Here is an 18,161-nt window from a genome sequence, read left to right on the forward strand (position 1 = left end):
CTGTAATTCTCAACTTGGGTTTATTTTAAAGTTCATGATTAGCTGCTGGTTTTCATCTAATTGTAAATGTAAAATGTAATTATGACTAGGATGGGACATAGGCACCAAGGAAACATGTTACAGCCTGCTTCACCAGCTGCTTTGATAGCGGTTTTCTGGTTGATTGTGATGCTGATTCCTCAGGCACTTAGGTGGATGCTCTTGGCATTACCTGGAAGGCTCAGGCCTCCCTCACCAATGGGAGAGGAGGAGTAACCTCTGGTAGATTCATTCTTTCATGCCTCAGGTTCCAAAAGTCAGGCCTGTTTCTAAGCATTTCCTGGACAGCCAGGCTAAATGCTTACCATAAAGGATTTTTTTTTAAATTTGCAGGATGCAGAGGTTGACAATAATTAGAACAGCAGTTGCCAAACAGGGGTGGGGTTGAAGTATTATCTTTTTTAAAAAAAATTGTTATAGTTTAGATGGGGTATTTGTTGTACTTTTAAAAATAATTATAGTATAGTTTGCAATGCAATAATGTGAATATCCCACCCCACTCACATATCTGGATAGTCCTGAGGCTGGCTCACTGTAATTGGCTGTGGCTGGAGATTATCAGTGCATTAAGGATTATCTTTCTTTCATGGAGGTTCACATAGTAATAAATAGATACCTATTAATATGTTTCTTGAAGCAAATGCAGTGCTTAATTCTCTAAATTTTAAGAAAATGGAAAGGTTGCATGTATGCTATAATTTTAAAATAAAATAAATATTCAAAAGTTTATCCTTCTGTCTACAGGGAACTCAAAATATGATCTGCCAGATGAACCTTTTACAAGACAGTTTTACTTTGTCCACACAGTTGGTCAGTTTAAGTGAGTATAAAATTTGAGTTGATTTCTGTGCTTTTGACCCTAATGTTAAAACTAAAGGCTATGTGCCACTTTTATGGGTCAGGCAAATCTTAACCCGTCAAATGCTGCCACCTGGTGGGCAACGAGTGCTTTGCAGCACTATCCCACCCGTTTATTCTGGGTTTGCATTTCAGGGGAAGAACTTCAAGGGAGAGTATGGCACGAGGTAGAAGTGTCCCTAATTTTACTGATGATTCCTTGCTTGAGGTGAGTTATTAAACACTGGCTTATATCATATTTTTTAAAGCCTGGCCTTTTCAAAATGAATCCATGGTAAACATGTTTCTCATTTAATTATTCCCTTCACAATTAAGACGAGTTCTTTAATAAGACAGCCAAAAGTATAGACTTCACTTCCTGTTATATTTAACAATACATTTCTGAGCTGAGGAAGGAAAGCGAGGGAAAAGTAGAAATAGTTACAAACATAGTTCATGGTGTGTATACTGGGTGAGGTATCTCAAATTTCACTCTAAACAAATTCACAGAAGTGTTAAGCACAAAGGTGTTAAAGGAAGAAAAGTTTGTGTATAGACAGGTAAAAACTTCTCCAAATATGGTATAAAGTTGCCCATATAGACAATTCTGTGTGTGGCCATTTTCCTACAGCACTGTTTTAATCACTCAATTATAAAAAGAAGTCTGCTTTTCCTTCTGTGGTGCTGTGAGGTGATTTCTTAGAAATATGACTTCTTATTGCAGCTTGCCAACATATGACTTGATGAGTAAATAGAATTTATAGCATGTGTGGCATATGCTTACTGGAACAAATATACAGAAATTCCAAACTTTATTTAGAGAATTAAAGTGATTTTTGCTAGCATGACTAATTTTGATTTCATATTTAATCTCTTATGACTTTGCTAATAGACCTGTTGCTGGGTAGACCTGCAGACTTTGAAATCTGCCTGGGTTTTATCAAGTGCTAGCTTTTCCTGTGCTAGCTATGAGACTTCTGCAGATTACTTAATTTTGCTAATCCTGTTTCCTCAGCTATAAAATGAGGTAACAATAGTACATACTTGTTAAGAGTTGTAAAGATTGAATTTGAAACATGTAAAGCCTTTACATTGTGCCTGACACATGGAGACTCATGTCATACTATCCCCACAGGGATGTTAAGAGTTGAAATTATGCCTGGAAGGTACTGAGCACAGTGGATGACACATATAAGCACCCAAGGGTAGCTGTTATTATATGGTGGTACAAAAGTGAACTGTTTGAATTGTACCTTTCCTCCAGCCAGGGACCCAGAGAGTCACATGGAAACAGAATAACCTCCCAGACCAGGGCAGATCTCCACCTGCTGACAAAGGAAATGGTGATCAGCCCAAGAGGCCTGGACTGAAACAGACTGCCCCTGGGAGCAGGCATCTGCTCCTCAGACACGCAGTCAATGATGCAGCTGTAGCCAAGAGCCCAGAGACTGCTGGCAACCTAACTGCTCCCCAAGGAGCTCCTATTTCCCAGTCTTAACAGTCATTAAGGAATTGCTAAATTGCTGCCGAGAAGTGAGTTCTCAACAAGATGATCCTGAGCAGGGGTGCAGCTTAGAACTAAAACTATTTAGCTTGGGGAAAGGCAGGAAGCTCCTGAAAGCTTTTCTGTGTCTGAGGCAAACAATGCACTGAAGAAAATTACCACCATTTTTTTCCTCTTCAGAGCTACTTAATATACCTGAGAAGGAATGGACAGAACTCCAGCGGTGTTTAGATTCTTAAGACCAGGGTGTATGTTTCTTCTGAAGTATTAAGGCTTCCTTGGTTACAGTGAGAGGTTTTATCACCAGATTCTGACCTCCTCGTACTGAAAGGTGCTAAACCTCTGTGATATGTATAAAGCAGCAAACTACAAATTCCTCCATCTGAGATAAGCTCAAGAGAATCAATTTCGGTTTCATGGTACTAAGGAGGCCGGGCAGAAATGTCACAATTGAATAAAGAAAACAGGGCCTGCAAAATGTTCCTTTGCAAAGTGACACTTGAATCCAAAGATGCCTAAATGCCATTTTAATGTTCATTTAGTAAAAAGGACATACTGACCTGGTCTGTGATAGGTACGTGGAAAAAGTTGGGTATAATTTTTCTTCCAACAAACTAAGTTCCGATATTTGATCACTGCACATATGCACCTGTAGCAGTGTCTCTAGAGACGTCCCTGTAAGGCGCCTTCCTTACATGTCACACCTGACAGGTGGTTACTGAACTAGAGAGTAGATTTGGCACATCTTTTCTTAGTCTTTTGATTCAGATTGAACACGTACAGCACAAACTAGGTCAAAGTTACTTTAAGTTAGAATTTGCCATTTATTCCTTTTTATGAATTTATATATACTTATTTTTTTATGTTATTAATTGGTCTAGAGCCACAAACATGGGTTTGTTCTGAGTACATTTTCAAATAACGTTGTAATAAGGAAATGGTTTTTGTGCATGTTCTTGGAAACACTTGTGTATGTATAGAAGGGAGGGACTGATTATTTTTCTACAAAGTAATTTATGATTTCTAATTTTCTAATGTGCCTTGGATATGTGCCAAATGATGGAAAAGAAACAGTAAACTTTATGATTTTTGAGCGTGTCATGGAATACTTCTTTAGTGTTTTGTTATGGAGCTATTATGTTTTAGCCTCTACCATAAACATGTGCTATATATGTATATAAAAATATTCCATTGGATATACATTTTATTTTTCATTTATAGATGTGTAACTGAAATATGTAAACCAAATCATTCAGAGCAGATCATTATCCATCTGTCTGACTAGGGCCAACTTACTCCAGTAGAGAGAGTGCCTAGGGCCCACAAAAATGTTTTAATTTCTTCTAAAATCAGAAAACTAAAATGAATACAGCTTCTTAGCCCAAACAGGAAATAAGCACTCCTGCTTTGCAAATTTATTTTCCTTCTTTTCTCCACTTTTAAACAGAAAAACCTTATTGACTTGCTGCTGTGTTTATCATCCTAACTAAGAAACTATATCCTATGCAATTTATCAGCATAACCATTTCCAAGATGCAAATACAGACATTTGATACCCCCTGATTTTTTGGGTGATGTAATTTAATCTTGAAAACGTTCATGTACACACTTAACTCTAAATTAAATTTACAATGCCCTGCCTGGCAGAACTGTCAAATAAGGAAATAGGTTCCAAGAAATAAGGGGGCTGTTTCTTTGCACTGTCAGAGCTGGGAGTCAGGTCTGATTGGCAGCGTCACCTGAATTGGCAGTTTCCGGCTTGGTATTTCATATACGTACTGTAAAAGGGACTGTCAATCTTATGGCAGTTTCCTCTTGAGCTACTCTGGAAATCAGCAGGGTGAGCCATCTGAAGTGGTTCCCTTATTTTAAAAACACTTGTTTTTTTCCTCCAATTGCTTTTTCCTGCTTAAAACTAAACTTGACAAATCAGAAACTGGTAATGCTCAAATTTCTATTTTGTGTAAGAACAGTCCCCACTTTCTAAAATGTACTTCATCCCCTTGCTGCCTTTAGATTCTCTGTTACTGTACATTATTCTCAAGTGTCTTTGAAGGACAGGGGTTTGATAATCTTTAAACACATTTACATCAGTAGCTGTCATTAGGACAGTTATTCTGCAAGAAAAAGTGTGTAATGAAACTTGCTGAGAATTATCGAGTTTCCCTCCAGCATTTTAATGTAAATGAGACCTAAAACAAACTTTACCTGTAACTGGGTTTTTTTTTCCCCTTCAAAATCCTTGATCAGAATTTACCTTTGTCTGTTTAATTCTGTTCCTTTAAAAAAAATTCTGGTGTTCTTAATGGTTCTACTCATTTGTTTATTCAGGAATGCTAGATACTCCAACATTGTTTCTTCATTGACTAGTTTTAAATTTCAAAAGTCTCAGTAAAACCTCAAATATAATAAACATGTCAGCAATATGCTAGTTAACACAGACTGGGATGGTAAACCATGTTTCCCTGCACTTTTCTGCTTCTAATCCTATTCATCTCATTAAATGTTATGAACTTCCTCCTGGGCTGGGTCTCATAGGACTAAGACATGTAAAAAGGTTACACCAAACAGCTCACTTGAAAGTTAAATTTATAATTTAAATTCTTGAGCAAAGGTTTCATAACCGAGTGGAGGTAAAGCATGATATAAAAGATGACCTCTGCTTTAAAGTTACCTTTATCAGTGAAGAACCCAGAACATTTCTATGGAAATGTTTACCTACTAAACTGTGTCAACTGGATTTTAATCATTAGAAGTAATTTCTCTTACAAATATGTTTATTATTGTTGAAGTATGATTGCTAATAGTGACTTTGGTAATTTTTGTTAATAGCAGTACCATGCTATAGAAGTTGTTTTGGAGAGGAGTAACACCTGTTACATAATTTGGTCCCAACGCCTGTGAGAAGCAGTTAAGTAGTATCTGCAGAAAGAAAAACTGCTTACCTGCTTTCAGAACCTATGTCTTGGAAACACTAGATGTTAAATATTAGACATTAAAGTTGATTCAGCTTAATCCATGGGTTTTAACTCCCATGATGTTATTGGATCCTGCTATTTTCTTCTTACTGAAGAGTGCTCAAGCAGCTTCTGTATCTGCCAAGGCCATCCCTCTGTAACACTAATGTCACAATTACAAAGAATAGACTAATGCTGCTACACATGTGTAAAAGTTTTTGGTAGGGAGGGAAAAATTTTAAATGCAGATATTTTAATCATTCAGTGCTGGTAGTGAAACAACTTTGCCCAAGTGGTTTTAATTTGCATAACAAGTTTATTTTTTAAAAGGCATATAGACAATAAACAAAGTAAACATTCAGTCAGATCTTAACTTCTGCCAAGTAGTATCTGTCCTAGAATTGTTCCATTAAGTTCCAGTCTCTATAAACACTGTAAATTCAATAATCGTCATCTTCATCAGAGTCCATTACTTTTCTTCTGTTGAACTAGGAGGGGTGGGGGGAATTAAATGAGTGTCATAACATGTTCAATAAAGCATAATTCAGATTTTCTGAGAAGAAAAATTTCTAACTACTAAATAGCAAGACATATTTCTGTCTTTAAAACTCAGTGTTTTAGATCTAAGGTGGGGAGGGCAACGATGACAGAAGAACCTTAAAAATTAAATCCCTCAATATATGCGGCCTTTATCCCCAGACTTCCACGTGTTACAAATGACTATGGGTTGAAACGTGTTTTGGTAGAGTAGATGGACATTCAACACATTAAAATACCTTCTGCCCTGTGCATCTGGGAAACTTACTTTAACTGTGGTTTTCTTTTCTGTTTGTTGGCTTACTTTTTCAAGGATTTCTATTAAACCTTGTTCTGATACCTAGGATAATCAGAAAGAAGCAGTTTTTTAAACAGTTTATCTCAGCAAACAGAATCATTTTAGTCTTTCTGGAATGTGAAGACAGAAGTCAAGAGGGAAGGGGAGGTAGGACAAGAGGTTATAACTTGGTTAAAGTTCCAAGTGAAGTTTGCTTTGCTAGCCTTGTTTGAGGAAGGGGGAAAGTATCAATCAGCTTCCTCAGAAAAATCCAAAGTGAACAGCCCAATAAGAAAAACTTTATAACCATTAGCAGATAATAACCACCACCTACACCACTGTGCTAAGTGTCAGTGATAGAGACACATTGCCTATGTCTCTGAGACCTTGAAAAGCTTAAATGCAGGAGATAAATCACTCAGAAAAAGGTGAACCAGTCACTGTCTCTTCCACACACAGGTTCGTAGTGTAAGGGGCTCAGGGCAAGGCTGATCCCTGCAGGCTGTGGTGGCAGCAGAGGGCTTTCCAGTGCAAATGTCTGAATCTTGAAGGAAAGTCAGGCTTGCCAGAATATACCCATCATGGCCTTACAGCAATGCACAAACTAGGGATTTTAGCACCTCATCATTTGCGAAACAGCTTCTGCCTACATTGGTAATATAACTGGTATCATTAACAAACATTGTTTCCAGTGTAGAAGCAATTTAAGCTAGCTGACCCTAACCCTAAGTCATTGTGTCACGGACACCAGTAAGGTTCCAAGCAATGGAACCAGCTATGTCAGAAAAGCAGCAAAGGGTTTTAGGAAAAGCAATTTGTTATCCTTTAGGATTTATGGTAGATACAACTATTTTCTCCTTTAAAAATTGATTCATTGAAATAGTCAACAAGAATTCTATAACCAAAAGATGAAACTGACCTTTTGAAGACAAGTTTTGATAAAGTAAATCACAGGTAAACCTGCCTCAAGGCAGTCCAAGCTTACCTTCCCACTGAGCTGTCCATATCTTGCCATCTGTATAAGGTAATTCTCTACTGCTTTAGTTTTTTCAGGCTTTACAAGTGCTAAGTTACTTACTAAAAGGAAAAAAATACATATACACACGAGTCAAAACTAAATGCACTTACATAACTTAAAACTAGGCAACAACATTTCCAAAGCACTTCACAGACTTATGTTGAGACCAGCAAGGTAGGTGGGGCAGGTGGGATTATTACCCATCTTAAAAATGAGGAAACTAAAGTTTAGCTATGTCAATTTTAGTCCAGGATGTACTGAGGTAGTGGTAGAGCCAACATTAAACTTGGGTCCTCATATTCTAAGTGCTCCCCCTCACCCCTTTTTAAATATACTACGGCCTTCTAGAAAGCAATTTATACATTACTACACAGATATAATCATGGTAAGCCATCTAAGGCTGCCTCTTCTACACTGGGCTTCAAGTTATAATACAGAAGATACTAGTTCATTCTTACTGACTTATTTTATTTTCTACATGGTTTCCTTTTGGTTTTTATTATGAAAAATTACGAACATGTGCTAAAATGGAAACTACAATAAACCCCCAAGCTTCCATCACCCATATCAACTACCAGCAACATTTTACGATTGACTCGATTTAAGAGTTATTTCTTATAAATTTTACTTAACATGCACCTGGAGATACCTCCTTACTAAGAAAATGAACCAGTACTTTTAATGATTTAAGTACATTTTTTAAGTTTATAATCTTCAACATTTCTTACAAATAATCTAATTTAAGTGTTTTCAGGTTGAACATTTAATCTAGAGAGAGCAATAATTTCATATATATCTCCCTATTTAACTAACTCAAGCCAATTTTATGAGAATAACTTAAAGGTAACTGAAGGATGCTTACAGCGGGCCCGAGCTGACTGATCCAGAACTTGGGCTAAGATGCTGTTTCTCATTTCTGCTTCCCTACAACAAAAACAGGTCAAGCAAAATTAGAACTAAGCTGTCAGCATTTCTACTGAACATTAAAAAATGTACGTCACTCAGTATGTTTCTCACTGTATTAGCCTGCTACAGGAGGTGCTGCAGGAGCCACATTAAGACAGTAGAGTCCACTCTTGCCCTCAAAAGCTAGCTTTGTGTTATAGGGGTGTAAAACTACCAGGCTGAAAGGTAAAACTTTACATTTTCATAATTCAGGGTACAGTTTCAGTTCAACTACCTTTACCAAATTTATTACGTACCTGGTGGGTGAAAAGATGCTAGAAATCTGTAGTGAGATTTCAGACAATTAGAAGGATCAATGACTAATTTGTGTAATTTTTTTTAGAGGTGAAAAGGCTGATACCTAGGGAGGCTATGTTGAGGGGACACAGGTAATCGTGGCCAAGCTAGAATTAGATCCCATGTTTCAAGACTCTTGGTTCTAGTTTTTGGGTTAGGTGCCTGTGGGGGGAGGGAGAGTGAAATTTTAACTCTGCAACTATCCTTGAATCTTCCTACCTAAGTAGGAACTAGTTCATGTTCATAGGACAGTGGTTTCCAACTTTGCTTAGGCAGCATACATTTTTTTTTCCAAATGAGTGCTTTAAGGAACTTACTACACAACACAGACAAAAGAAGAGAGGAGGAGCTGGGGCTGGCTGTGCCCAGTAATGCCCTCATCTGAGGAGCTCTAAGGTTCATGGAACATGGCTTAACGCCCACATCCACAGGCTATTTCCTTATCACTCCTGACATGAATTACTGTATTTCACTGAATCTAAGATGCCATCTAGTTTAAGATACACCATAGTTTTATGTACCTCTAAAAACAAAAAAAACACCCGAGATGAGGAGTCTAACAGGAGACCCCCACACTCAAAACTATAGCATCAAAGAGCAACATCCACAGCAGAAGGTAAACAAAAAATAAATCTGCCACGCAGAAAGGGCCAGCAAGGAAGGATATACACACCAACTTTAGCCCTGAGTGGAAGAAGAAAAAGTTCCTCTGAGAATGTCAAGCTTTAGTCTTACAGGTTTGCTGTCTGAATTCACACTACCAGGGGGGAGGGAGAGGAGAATTTCAAGTAGAGAATTTAATTTTAAGGTCTCAGGTTAGAATTGTACCCAAGTGATGGCAGAAGCAAAAGTAAACCCTCTGGAAGAATCCAGGACAAGAACAACTGATTATGAGACACACCCATTTCCTAATACATTAAAACATGAAAAAAGGTGCATCTTACAATGAAATTTATGTGGTAGTTTTACTTTCTTCTTAGCACTATCCTATGTGCTTAACATGTCCTCCCCTGCTAACATAAGCCACTTAAGGGCAGGAACCTCTGCCTTGCCTGTTTCTGTAGACCCAGTGCAGGGGCTCAATAAATATTTGCTTAATAAAAGAATTAAAAGGTAGCATGATGAGGGGAAAGGAAAATAGTTGTTCAATAGGTACAGTTTCAGTTTTGCAAGCTGAAAATTTTCTGGAGATCTGTTGCACAGTAATGAGAATATAGTTAACATGACTGAACTTTACACTTAGAAGTGGCTATTACAGTATATGTATGTTGTGCTTTTTTCATTACAATTAGGGAAAAAAGGCAGCATGATGGTGTAACCAAATAGCATTCAATAAACCTGCCATGTGTTGGGAGAAAATACCAAGAATAGTGTAACAGTTAATATTTATTAAGCACTTACTATCTGGGAGGCACTGTACCCCGGTAATCCTTACAACACCTCTATGAATTCATCCTATTATTATGTTAATTTTAAGGTAATCAGTTTAGCAGAGAAACAAACATCCACCAGTAATTGCAATACAAGGTAATAAGCCCTGTGGGGCTTCAGACATGTTTATTTAATTAACAAATTAATAGTGAACATGCTCTGATTTATCAGAAAATCACTTCTGCAGGAAAATCTTTTTAAGATTCATATACCTACTAAAATAAGTAAAAAAAAAAAAAAATTTGGTGAAACCACCTTTCAAAAAGTTCAGAGCTCTACCCCATACCTGTGCTTTGCTTCCTGTTGTGCGGCATCAGCAGGATCCTGAAAAAAATACTATCTTTTAGTCGAGTACTTGCACAGAGTGAGGAAAAACGGGAACGATTCTGTTTCTGACAAACAATGCAGTGGCAGAGACCAAATTATGACAAAGTAATTAAAAGCTGGGCCTTACAGAAGTCAAGGGGATAGTTCCGCTCTACTGCAATGTTTGGCAAGCTTCTGCAGTCACAATGTTTTAGAATACGAACAACCATCAGGGAGGGAAGGCCCTGTGCTATGAAACCGTATTTTAGGCGGTAAGAATAGTTTCTGGAAGAGAAAACGTGCTCCGGGACTGCGGGCCCTGCCGACTGAAGGGGCACCTCCTTGGGGCTCGTCCCGCCCCACCCCTCGCACCGTACCCCCCTCTCCGCACGGTCGGGACTTGAGCGGTTACTCTGGGCGACTAGTGTTTGGAGTCTGGCTCCTCCCCGGGACCGTGAACTCCCGTCAGGACGGGCTCCCCGCCGTATCCTCGGAACCTGGCACACCGCAGACCCTCAAAAAGCGTCGACTACTTGGGTCAGACCGACTGGATTTTAGAAAACAATTCGGCTGCAACAGTGGTCGAAGCAGGCTGGGCCCAGAGCTGAAGGGTACGGAGAGCCGAGGGGCCGAGCACTCCGCTTCGGACCCACGGCGGCCCGGGGAGGCCGGCGCTGGGGGCGAGCCCACCTCCCCGGCCCCGAGAGGCCCAGCACCGGCCCGCCGGGACGCGCACGGTCGGCCTGGCGGCCGAGCCCTCACGCGGCGGGGACGACGCCCACGAGCCCGCGGGGGCAGCGGCAGGGTCCTCGGCCACTGAGGAAGCCCCGGCCGCGGCGCCTGGAGGCTCCGCAGGGGCCGCGCCCTCCACCTCAGCTGAGGGCGGCGCCCGCAGGCACCGGCTGACTGGGGGCGGGCGCACTCACCCCGTGCTTCGCCTGCAGCTCCGCCATCCTCTGCTTCCTCAGCGCCTCCAGCTCCTCCTCCGCCATGGTGCGGCCGGCCGAGGTCGAGCAGCCGCTACCACGCTCGGAAGGATCTGTCGAAGCCCTGCGCGCGAGCGCAGCCCTCCCCACTGCGCAGGCGCCCGCAGAGCTCAGGCATCACCAATCCAGCCCGGAGCCACGCCGCCAGCCGCAGCCAGGCCTACGGGAGAGGCCCGATTCCGCGATGGCAGGCAGCCGGGTGTGGGCGGGGCTGTGGGCAGAACCTGGGGTCCAGCCCTGCGGAGCGAAGCCCCCCAGCCCTGCGAGTGGGAAAAGACAGGAAGCTAGAACCAGGCCCTCGTCAAGAATAATAATAATAGGTAAAATGTGTTGGTGGCCTTTTAGGTGCTAGGCTATGCTAGCTCCAGTTTGAGATGAGGATCCAGGGGTTTAGAAAGGCTGAGATGGTTGATGGAAGTGTTCTAAAACTGGGTTACCCCACTCTTCAGTTTACCAAAAAGACATTAAAGAGGACTAAAGGGGACCTGGAAGCGGAGGAAGAAGGGACGCTCTGGTCACCGGGCCCCTAAATCAAATAAAGCGAACTTGGCTGAGAGTCGCGTACAGACTGGCCTTTTCCTCAGAGGTTGGAGAAGGGCTGTGGGGTGTTATGTGAACTTCCAGACCCCGCTCCCCCACACCCCGACACCAGAGGCCTGTCGGGGACGATGGGTGGCGGCGGTGGCTGGGTGAACTCCCTGGCGGTGCGCCCTGCTTTTGGAGTGGGGGGCGTGGGCGGGGTCTGTGGTGGAATGTCCGCTCCTTAGTCTTGTGACTTATGCGGATTATCCACCTGCTGGTTTTCTAGTTGTGGCAAAAATTGTATACAATTTACCGTTTTAACCATTTTAGAGTGTATAGTTCCGTGATGTTAAATTCATTAACGTTGTTGTGCAACCAATCCTAGAACTCTTCTCATTTAGTAAAACACTCTTCTCATCTAGTAAAACTGAACGGCTTTACTCATTAACTATCAATCCCAATTCCCTTCCCCAGCCCTTGGCAACCACCATTGTAATTTTCTGTCTCATGATTTTGACTACTTCCTGTAAGTGGAATCATACAGGGTGTTTTTGTGACTGGTTTATTTCACTTAGCATACTGCCCTCAAGGCTTACCCATGTTGTAGCATGTTAGAATTTCTTCCCTTTTTAAAGCTGAAAAATATTCCATTATAGGTGAATACCACATTTTGTTTGTCCATTTATCCCTCAGTGGATGCTTGGGTTGCTTCCACTTTTTGGCTATTGTGTACAGTGCTGCTATGAACATTATTTTGGTATATATATCACTTTCAATACTTTCCTTCAGTACCAGTTTCAATACAGAGAATCCATGTGTTTTGAATTCAACATTCTGAAACATTAATGATGCCTTTTCTCTAATATGTAATGAGGCAAGATGGGGCTGTAGGACTGTATAAAAATGGTAGTATGGAGTATTTTTTTAAATTGAAGTGTAGTTGATACATAATATTATATTAATTTCAGGTATACAACACAGTGATTCAACAGTTACACACATTATTAAACCCTCACCCCAACTACTACACTTATTATCAGTAAAGAAGGGTGTTACAGAACCATGGACTATATTTTCCATTATGCACTTCCAACCCTGTGACCACGTAGATTTTGTGCCTCCTGATCTCCCTCACCCACTCCACCTACCAACTCCAACCTCTCCCCCATGCTAACCACCAGCCATTTCTCAGTGTCTATGAGTCTACTGCTGTTTTTTTCATTTTGTTTCGCTTTGTTTTTAGATTCCACATAGAAGTGAAATCATATTGTTAGGCAGGAAGCCAGAGAAAAGCGGGAGGAGAGGTCTGGTTGACCACCTCTAGTCCCTAGTCGGGACTGCGGATAGCTTCCACCAATGAGAAAATCTCTAGCAAGAGGAGTAAAACCACAGAGAAATTCCACAAGCTAGAGTCCAACTGGGCATGCTCCTGGGGTGTCCTAAATGAAGGGTTCCTCATTATTAAGTCATTAAAATAAATCTGCACTGCGGTTTAGCCCCCCTTGGTGGACAGAGAGACTTCTGGGAAAGAGCATGCGTAGTAAAAATTAGCTTACATCATTACCAGCCTATCAATCAACATTTGCATAATGCTACCCTTTCTAAAAACCCCTTGCTCTAAACAGGAACTTACCCCGTATAGTCAGTCAGTGCCTGTCTGACGTTAGGTCGCGGCCCACTCTATTACAGAGTGTTATAAACTTAAACTTGCTTGCTTTCTTAACTTCCTTGACTTTAGTCTCACTCTGTTCAGCTTCCCTGTGTCGCTGAACCAAACTCCTTCCTAACAATATGGTATTTGTCTTTCTCCACCTGGCTTATTTCCCCTAGCATAGTATCTTCTAGGTACATTCATGTTGTCCCAAAAGGCAGTATTTCTTTCTTTTTTATGAATGAATAATGTTCCACTGTGTATATGTACATCTTTATCCATTCATCTGTTGATTGACATTTTGGTTGCTTCCATATCTTGGTTATTGTAAATAATGTAGCAATAAACATAGGGGTACATATATCTTTTTGAATCACATTTTGTTTTCTTTGGGTAAATTCCTTGGAGTGGAGTTCCTGGGTCATATGGTACTTCTATTTTTAGTTTTTTAAGGAAACTTCATACTGCTTTCCATAGTGGCTGCACCAGTTTACATTCCCACTACATCCTCTCCAACACTTGTTATTTCTTGTCTTTTGAATAGTGGCCATTCTGACTGGTATGAGGTGATAAATCACTGTGGTTTTGATGTACATTTGCATTTGATTAGTGATGTGGAGCATCTTTTTATGTTCTTGTTGACTGTATTTATTTCTTCTTTGGGAAAATGTCTGTTAAAGTCCTCTGCCTATTTTTTAATTGGAAAATTTCTTTCTTTGGTGTTGAGTCAAATGAGGTCTTTATATATTTTAGATGTTTAAGTATTCTTTTTAGTGCTAATATAAATAGAATTATTAATTTCCTTTTCAGATCGTTCATTGTTAATGTGTAGAAATATCACTGTTTTTTGTGTGTTGATTTTGTATCCTGCAACTTTGCTAAATTTGTTTATTAGCTCTAACAGTTTTTTGAAAACTGGAATCTTTATGCTTTTTTACAAATAAGAACATGTTGTTTGTAAACAGAGAACATTTTATTTCTTCCTTTCTAATTTGGATGCCTTTATGTCTTTTTTCTCCCCCCTCCCTCCCTCCCTTCCTCCCTTCCTTACTTCCTTCCGTCCTTCGTCTGTTGGGTCTAGCTGGAATTTCTAGTACTTTGTATAGATACAGTGAAAGCAAGCATTCTTACCTTGTTCCTGATCCTAGAGGAAAAGTTTTCCATCTTTCACATTGAATATGATATTAGCTGTGGGATTTTCATATTTGACCTTCATTATGTGGTCATAGTTTCCACGTATTGATGATTTGTTGAGTGATTTTTAATCATGAAAGGGTGTTGAGTTTTGCCAAATGCTTTTTCTGTATCAATTGAGATGATGATGTGGTTTTTTCCCCCTTCATTTTATTACTATGATATATTGCTTTGCTTGCTTTTCATATGTAGAAATGCCCTTGTATCCCAGAAATAAATCCCAGTTGGTCATGGTGTATAATCCATTTAATGTGCTGTTAAATTCTGTTTGCTAGTATTTTGTTGGTAATTCTTGCATTAGTGTTCATAAGAGATATTTGTAGGTTTGTTTCCTTTTAGTGTCTTTGTCTGGCTTTAGTATCAGTGTAATGGTGGCTTCATAGAATGGGTTAAGAAGTATCCCTCCTCTTCCATTTTTTGGAAGAGTTTGAGGAGGATTTGTGTTCATTTTTAAGTGTTCAGTATTATTCACAAGTGACACCATCTTGTCCTGGACTTTTCTTTGGAGGTTTTTGATTACTGATTCAATCTCCTTACCAATTATTGGTCTATTCAGATTTTCTGTTTCTTCATGATTCAGCCTCAGGTGTGTTTCTAGGAATTTGTACATTTCATCTAGGTTCCCCAATTTGTTGGTGTACAATTGTTCTTAGTTGCAGTTGTTCGTAGTACTTTGTTAGAATTCTTTGTATTTCTGTAAAATCAGTAGTAATGGCCCCTATTTCATTTCTAACTTTAGTTATTTGAGTCTTCTTTTTTTAATTAGTTAATCTAGTTAAAGGTTTGTCCATTTTGTTGATCATTTTGAAGAACCAACTGTTGGTTTTGTTGATCTTCTCTGCTGTTTTCTATTCTCTATTTTATTATTTATATTTGCTTTCTAATAGCTTTGAGATTAGTTCTTCTTTTTCTAGTTCATTTAGGTGTTGATTTAAGACCTTTCTTGTTTTTGAATGTGTTTATAGCTATAAATTTCCATCTTAGCACTGCTTTTGCTGCATCCTGTAAGTTTTGATATATCCTATATTTTCATTTTTATTTTTATGAATTTATTTTCTAATTTCCTTTGTGATTCCTTCTTTTGGACAGATTGTCCAAAAGTGTGTTGTTTAATTTCCACGTATTTGTCCCTTTCTGGTTTTCCTTCCACTGTTGACTTCTAGTTTTATTTCATTGTGATCAGAAAAGATACTTTGCATGATTTCAGTCTTTTGAATTTATTAAGACTTGTTTTGTGGCCTATCCTGAGACTGTCCCGTGTGCACTTGAGAAAAATGTGTGTTCTGTTGTTATTGGATAGAGTGTTCTGTATATATGTTAGGTCCAGTTGGTCTGGAGTGTTGTTCAAGTACTCCTTTGGTTTTCTGTCTGATTGCTCTTTCCGTTATTGAAAGTGGGTTATTGAAGTCTCCTACTATTATTGCAAAACTTTCTATCTCTCCCTTCAATTCTGTCAATGTTTGCTTCAAATATTTAGGTGCTTTGATGTTTAATGCATATATATTTATAATTGTTATATCTTCCTGATGAATTGACCCTTTTATCATTATATTATGTCCTTATTTGTCTCTTATATTAGTTTTTGACTTCAAATCTATTTTGTCTGATATTAGTAGAGTTACTCCTGCTCTCTTCAGGTTACTGTTTGCATGGAATATGTTTTCCGTCCTTTCACTTTCAACCTCTTCATGTCCACTTGCTTTTGCTATTTTGTTATTTGTCTTATGCATGTCGTAACTTTTTTCTTCATTCCTTTATTACTGCCTTCCTTTATGTTCAGTTGATGTTTTTGTAGTGACACATTTTGATTCCATCAGTTATGACTTTTAAATATTGGTCAACACAGAGCCAAGTAGTGTTATTTATTTTCAACTATGCTGTTTCTTTTCTTGTTCAAATGTTTGTTTATTCTGGAGTTTCTAATTATCTATTTTTCTTTTCTTTTGAGCTTTGCCTGTTATTTTTCAAAGTATTTTCCCCCAGCTTTATTGAAATGTAATTAACATATAACATTGTGTACTTTTAAGGTGTATAACATGATGTTTTGATACATGTGTATTTGTGAAATGATTACCACAGTAAGGTTAGTTAATACATCCACCACCTCACATAATTACTTTTTTTCTGGTGAGAACATTTAAAGTGTACTGTTTTAGCAACTTTCAAATATACAGTACGGTATTATTAGCTATAGTTACTATGCTGTATATTTGATCCCTAGGACTTATTCATTTTATTATACTGGAAGTTTGTACCCTTTGGTCAGCATCTGTCCATTTCTCCAACCTCCTAGCATTTGGCAACCACCATTCTACTCTGTTTTCGAGTTCAGTTTTTTTATTCTACAAAAAAGTAAGGTCACGCAGTATTTGTCTTTTTCTGTCTAACTTATTTTAATTAACATAATGCTCTCCAAGTTTCACCCATGTTGTTGCAAATGGCAGGATTTCCTTCTTCTTTTTTTATGGCTGGATATTATTATACTATATATATATAATAGATAATATATATGAATTCCGTATTTTCTTTATCACTGGATACTTGGGTTGTTTCCATTTCTTGTCTAATGTGAATAATGCTGCAATGAACTTGGCGGTGCCCTTTGATTTTCTTTATCAGTTCATCATTTTGAAAATAGTACTTTTTTTCTAGTCTTCAACTTGCAGCTTTGATCTCCTTAGCTGAGAAGGTACTATGGGGACTGTATCAGTCAGGAAGTGCTATGCTGTACTGCAGTTAACAAAAAGCTCAAATTTAATGGCTTAAAATAACAAATTTAATTTCTTTCTCGTTCTGCTTGTCCACTGGGTTGGCTAAGGGACTGTGTTTTATGTCTCCTCACTCTGAGACCCAGCCTAACAGAGAAGCTGCCATCTCAATGATTCCAGTTGCCATGGTAGAGATAACCTAGAGAATTCCTCACTGTCTCTTTAGGTATCTACCCAGAAATGATACCCATAATTTCTCTCCATATTTAATTAGCCAAAGCAAAACACTTGACTATGCCTAACATCAAGGTGGTAAAGTGCAATGTTACTCTGTACCTAGAAAATGAAAAGCTAGGAAATGAAAAGTTGAACAGTACTATGGACCATCAGAAGATTATAAAATTTCTAGGTGTTGAATTTTAAAACTTTTAACTCCTGTTTTTTTTTTTTAATTGCATGGTAATCAGAGAATATAGGCTTGTATAAAGTCCTGAGGTTTTTTGTATTATTCGTGATTAATTTTTACAAGTGTTAATGGAATTGGAAAAGAAGAAGTATTCTTTATTGGTTGTGGATGGGTTTGACACATACACAATATGAAGTTATTTATATCTTCTAAATACCTGTTAATTTTTAATTTACTAGGTCTATCAAAGATTAAAGTAGTAGTTAAATTTCTTACCATGTGCAATCCTGAGAAGGAAGAATAAAGCAGGGGGAATTATGCTCCCTAACTTCAAGCTCTACTATAAAGCCACAGTAATCCAGACAATTTGGTATTAGCACAAGAACAGACCCATAGACCAATGGAACAGACTAGAGAGCCCTGATATAAACCCAACCATATATGGTCAATTAATATATGATAAAGGAGCCATGGACATACAATGGGGAAATGACAGCCTCTTCAACAGCTGGTGTTGGCAAAACTGGACAGCTACATGCAAGAGAA

At 38.9% G+C, this 18,161-nt stretch overlaps 2 protein-coding genes across 5 annotated transcripts in view; one reads left to right on the plus strand and one right to left on the minus strand.

Annotated features, from left to right (window-relative positions):
- Window positions 1-3,473, plus strand: part of ANKRD27 (ankyrin repeat domain 27) — a 65,664-nt gene extending 62,191 nt beyond the window's left edge. For 3 of the 4 annotated variants that reach the window (XM_036929830.2, XM_036929831.2, XM_036929834.2), the window contains 3 exons: window positions 784-859; window positions 1,033-1,105; window positions 2,141-3,473. In XM_036929830.2, coding sequence (XP_036785725.2) covers window positions 784-859; window positions 1,033-1,105; window positions 2,141-2,374 — 383 coding nt within the window. In that variant the 3' untranslated portion in view covers window positions 2,375-3,473. The remainder of the gene's footprint in view (window positions 1-783; window positions 860-1,032; window positions 1,106-2,140) is intronic. The other variant, XM_036929832.2, reaches the window with a different exon arrangement.
- Window positions 3,474-5,633: 2,160 nt separating this feature from the next.
- Window positions 5,634-11,244, minus strand: PDCD5 (programmed cell death 5). The gene is made up of 6 exons (XM_036929836.2): window positions 11,075-11,244; window positions 10,129-10,166; window positions 8,032-8,093; window positions 7,137-7,228; window positions 6,143-6,214; window positions 5,634-5,825 (listed from the first exon to the last, which is right to left on the minus strand). Exons 1-6 carry the CDS (start codon window positions 11,138-11,140, stop codon window positions 5,778-5,780), a joined length of 378 nt encoding a protein of 125 aa, XP_036785731.2. The 5' UTR covers window positions 11,141-11,244; the 3' UTR covers window positions 5,634-5,777.
- Window positions 11,245-18,161: the final 6,917 nt, after the last annotated feature.

The sequence above is a fragment of the Manis pentadactyla genome, chromosome 15 (assembly GCF_030020395.1).
Source record: "Manis pentadactyla isolate mManPen7 chromosome 15, mManPen7.hap1, whole genome shotgun sequence".
NCBI classification, from domain to species: Eukaryota; Metazoa; Chordata; class Mammalia; order Pholidota; family Manidae; genus Manis; species Manis pentadactyla.